At 36.6% G+C, this 3,291-nt stretch overlaps 1 protein-coding gene across 1 annotated transcript in view; it reads left to right on the top strand.

Moving 5' to 3' along the window:
* Positions 1 to 3,291, top strand: part of grid2 (glutamate receptor, ionotropic, delta 2) — a gene marked incomplete in the record, with an annotated part of 448,996 nt that overhangs the window by 358,323 nt on the left and 87,382 nt on the right. The window contains 1 exon segment of the mRNA XM_014002727.1: positions 2,144 to 2,282. Coding sequence (XP_013858181.1) covers positions 2,144 to 2,282 — 139 coding nt within the window.

The following is a 3,291-nucleotide window of genomic DNA, read 5'->3' as shown; positions in this document are numbered from 1 at the left end:
CCCCACCAGAGAAGGGAAAAGTTATGTGGCCCTTACAGGAAAAAGTTTGGGGACCCCTGGTTTAGCAGAAAAAACTGCCTGACCCAAAAATTAAAAACAAGTCTGAACATAAGACAGTGTGAAACAATTCTACCTTTAGTGTAATTTATTTGCCAAAGCTACACAATGATCACTTGATATAAAGCACTTTGTTCTAATCATCGACTCTATCTGTCAGAGTTTTCCTGGCTCCACGTGGGGGWTTGATGTCTGTTCCTACTAACTAACACTGGGCGTGAAACAGAGTAGTTCCTAGTTTAATTTCTGGTCCAATTTAGTACTAACACAGGAAGATGAATTTCTGTTCCTAATTAGAGTCAGACAAATTTGACATATGATGCAGGTCTTCTGGCTGGGGAAAATGCATAAAGCAAACTTGGGCAGAAACAGATTATAAACATATGATGTCACTTCGTCTCCTTTTTTTTTCATTCACATACTGTACATAAGCAGGAGGCAAAAAAAGAAGAAAGAAACTTTGTATGACTATTTTTTGTCCTAGGGCAGATAATATATTATAGGCAATCTGCATCTTATAGGCTATCTGCATCTTATAGGCTATCTGCATCTTATAGGCTATCTGCATCTTATAGGCTATCTGCATCTGGACAAGTGACTTTTATACAAAAGTCTCTTTTGTTGTAAAAAAAAAAATCAACACGAAAGCTACATTCTGAGAAATACATTTTTCTTTTTTTTCTTTTTTTTTTTTACTTCATTAGTCTGCAAACCAAAGATGAGGAATAGTCTTTGTCTATTTCTGGAAACAGGTGTGTTGGAGGATATCAGACATCAACTGCACCAACTGTGGATCTTTMTATAAAACAACTCTGACTTTGTCAGTTTCAGTTTTAGCACAACTGTTTTAATTTGTTTATACACAGAAATGTGGAGGACCATACGCGTTTGACAAATCTGAAAACAAACCACAGAATAAAAAACTGACGGAGCTCAAAATACAACAAGTCATGTGTGTTCGTATATCATAGCACCTCCAGCTTAGCTGTAAAACATTAACGTAACAGCAAATGTAGTGCATGAAAAACATACAGAGAAGCCATTCAGACGTGGGTTTAACAAATTTTGATCAATTTGAACCTTTTCAAAAAATGTCTTGAAGTAATTTGAAAGCATTGTGAGTACAGTAGAGAAAGTAAAACAGTTAACATACAATTATATGGGTGTCACATGTTACTGATTCATTAATGAACACAAAGTAATGGTGTTTCTCTTCATTGAGGGTGAATGAGGCTAATTTTTATTCAGTAGAGATAGCAAAGGGAAGCTCAAAGACTGCAATGTAATCACTAGTGGTTGTGTGTGTGTGTTGGGAATACAWAGTTTAATACGTATAAATCACAATGCACAAGATGAACTGACAAAAAGGCCAGCCGATAAAAGAGAAGTCAACTGAAAACATTCACTTTTCTTATTTTATGCAATTAAGAAATAGTCCTTTGTTTGAGGCCCCTGATGTGGAGTAATAAGATTTTATGTAACATGCATAAAGCTTTGATTGTTTTATTAAATTATTCATTTATTTCACTTTRACTAAACATGGCTTCTGAGGGTAGAAAAGCTGTTCGTCCTGCATAATGGAAAATGCCATTATTTTATAATGGGAGACAAAGAAACCACTTTTCAAAGTAATGTTTTCAAGATAACATGAGAAATATGGGGAGGCCCCACAAATGTTTGCTTTCAATTTTTCACATTTCTTCAAAGATATTTAGTCTGATATAGTATTATGTACACTCAGAAATTATGTTGATTTTTACCTAACCAAACAGTTGACATAATTTGATTAAGTAAATTCAACACTTCATTTTTAGAGTGWATATAACACAGTCGTACATAAATTAAGCTATCAATCTATATGTATTATTTCTAACAACGTGCAGTTTTATTTAAATTTGCAGCGCTTTATTGCTCAATGCGAAGATCAAATGCAACCAGAAAATCAAATCATATTTTCTATAATCCGTACATAATCCTTCAGGATATAATTTACAGTTTCTTTACATTCAGTGTGTTGTTAAACAAAGATGATTTATTTCTTGTAACTAAGCATGTCCTAAACGTTATCTCCTTTCTTCGTTCATAGGTGGAGAAGTTCCCTACACTACGCTTGCAACAAGAATGATGATGGGGGTGTGGTGGATGTTCGCGCTCATTGTCATCTCGTCATACACTGCCAATCTAGCAGCTTTCCTCACAATCTCACGCATCGAGAACTCCATCCAGTAAGTACCCGACAGAGTCTGCCCTTGAGCTTCAATGCAGATTGTTGGTTTTTTATTTAATTTATTTATTTATTTATTTTGGAAGCTAAAACACAAAACTCAAGCCCCTCAAATGATTGCAAATTAAACTGAGAGAAACTGATTTTATTGTTGCACATAAAACCTCACGGAAAACAGAAAGCCACTCTCACACACCAGCACAATGCACACCTCTTCACATTAGTCATTTTTGTGTAGTTATGTGTTCATGACCAGGTGTTATTTACACACGCAGGGACACACTGCAGGGTCCCTCGGTGTGTCTGATTGTTACTCAGAATGAAAATCCTTTCTACCAGCCAGGTGTAATACATGAGAGCCAAAATACACACACACACACACACACACACACACACACACACACACGCACACACACATACACACGCAGTTATTTAACTTTTTGCTGCCTACCTTCTAAAACGGGAGTCCTCTCTCTCCCTCTAATCTGTGTGTGCACGCTATCTTTGTGTTTTACTGATGAAGATGAGAATAAGATAGAGAGTGTGGTGGCAAGTTTTTAGTTTTTGTATCCTTGGTTTTTAGGTATCAAAGCAGCTGAAAAATCCTTGTGRGTGTATTGTTCTCCTTTCACGCACACACACACATGAGCACGTTATCTCCTGCAGCACTATGTCCTCTGTTTATCTATCCTTGTGATAATATCCTGCTACTCTCCTGGTGGCACTCGGAAATGCTCATCTCTCATTGGACTAATAAGCATGTCTAAGTATCCGCTATGCCCGGCAGTGCCACAGTTAATTGTGCTTGGCTTTGGAATAAACAACATTATTTCTCTAAACCATGTTGCTATCACTGTCTTAATTTGGTTCTGACYTTTTTATTTTCTGTCTTCCTTCTTTTCTCTCTCGGTTCTGTCCGCAGACTTTCCGTTCTGGTTTACTTTGGTCTCCACCTCCGTTATTTATTTCCATTGCTTTGTCTTTTTTTTCGACATACTCCTGGCCTGTCT

The sequence above is a fragment of the Austrofundulus limnaeus genome, unplaced genomic scaffold, assembly GCF_001266775.1.
Source record: "Austrofundulus limnaeus strain Quisiro unplaced genomic scaffold, Austrofundulus_limnaeus-1.0 Scaffold14, whole genome shotgun sequence".
NCBI lineage: Eukaryota > Metazoa > Chordata > Actinopteri > Cyprinodontiformes > Rivulidae > Austrofundulus > Austrofundulus limnaeus.
This window is presented reverse-complemented; position numbering and strand designations above follow the sequence as displayed.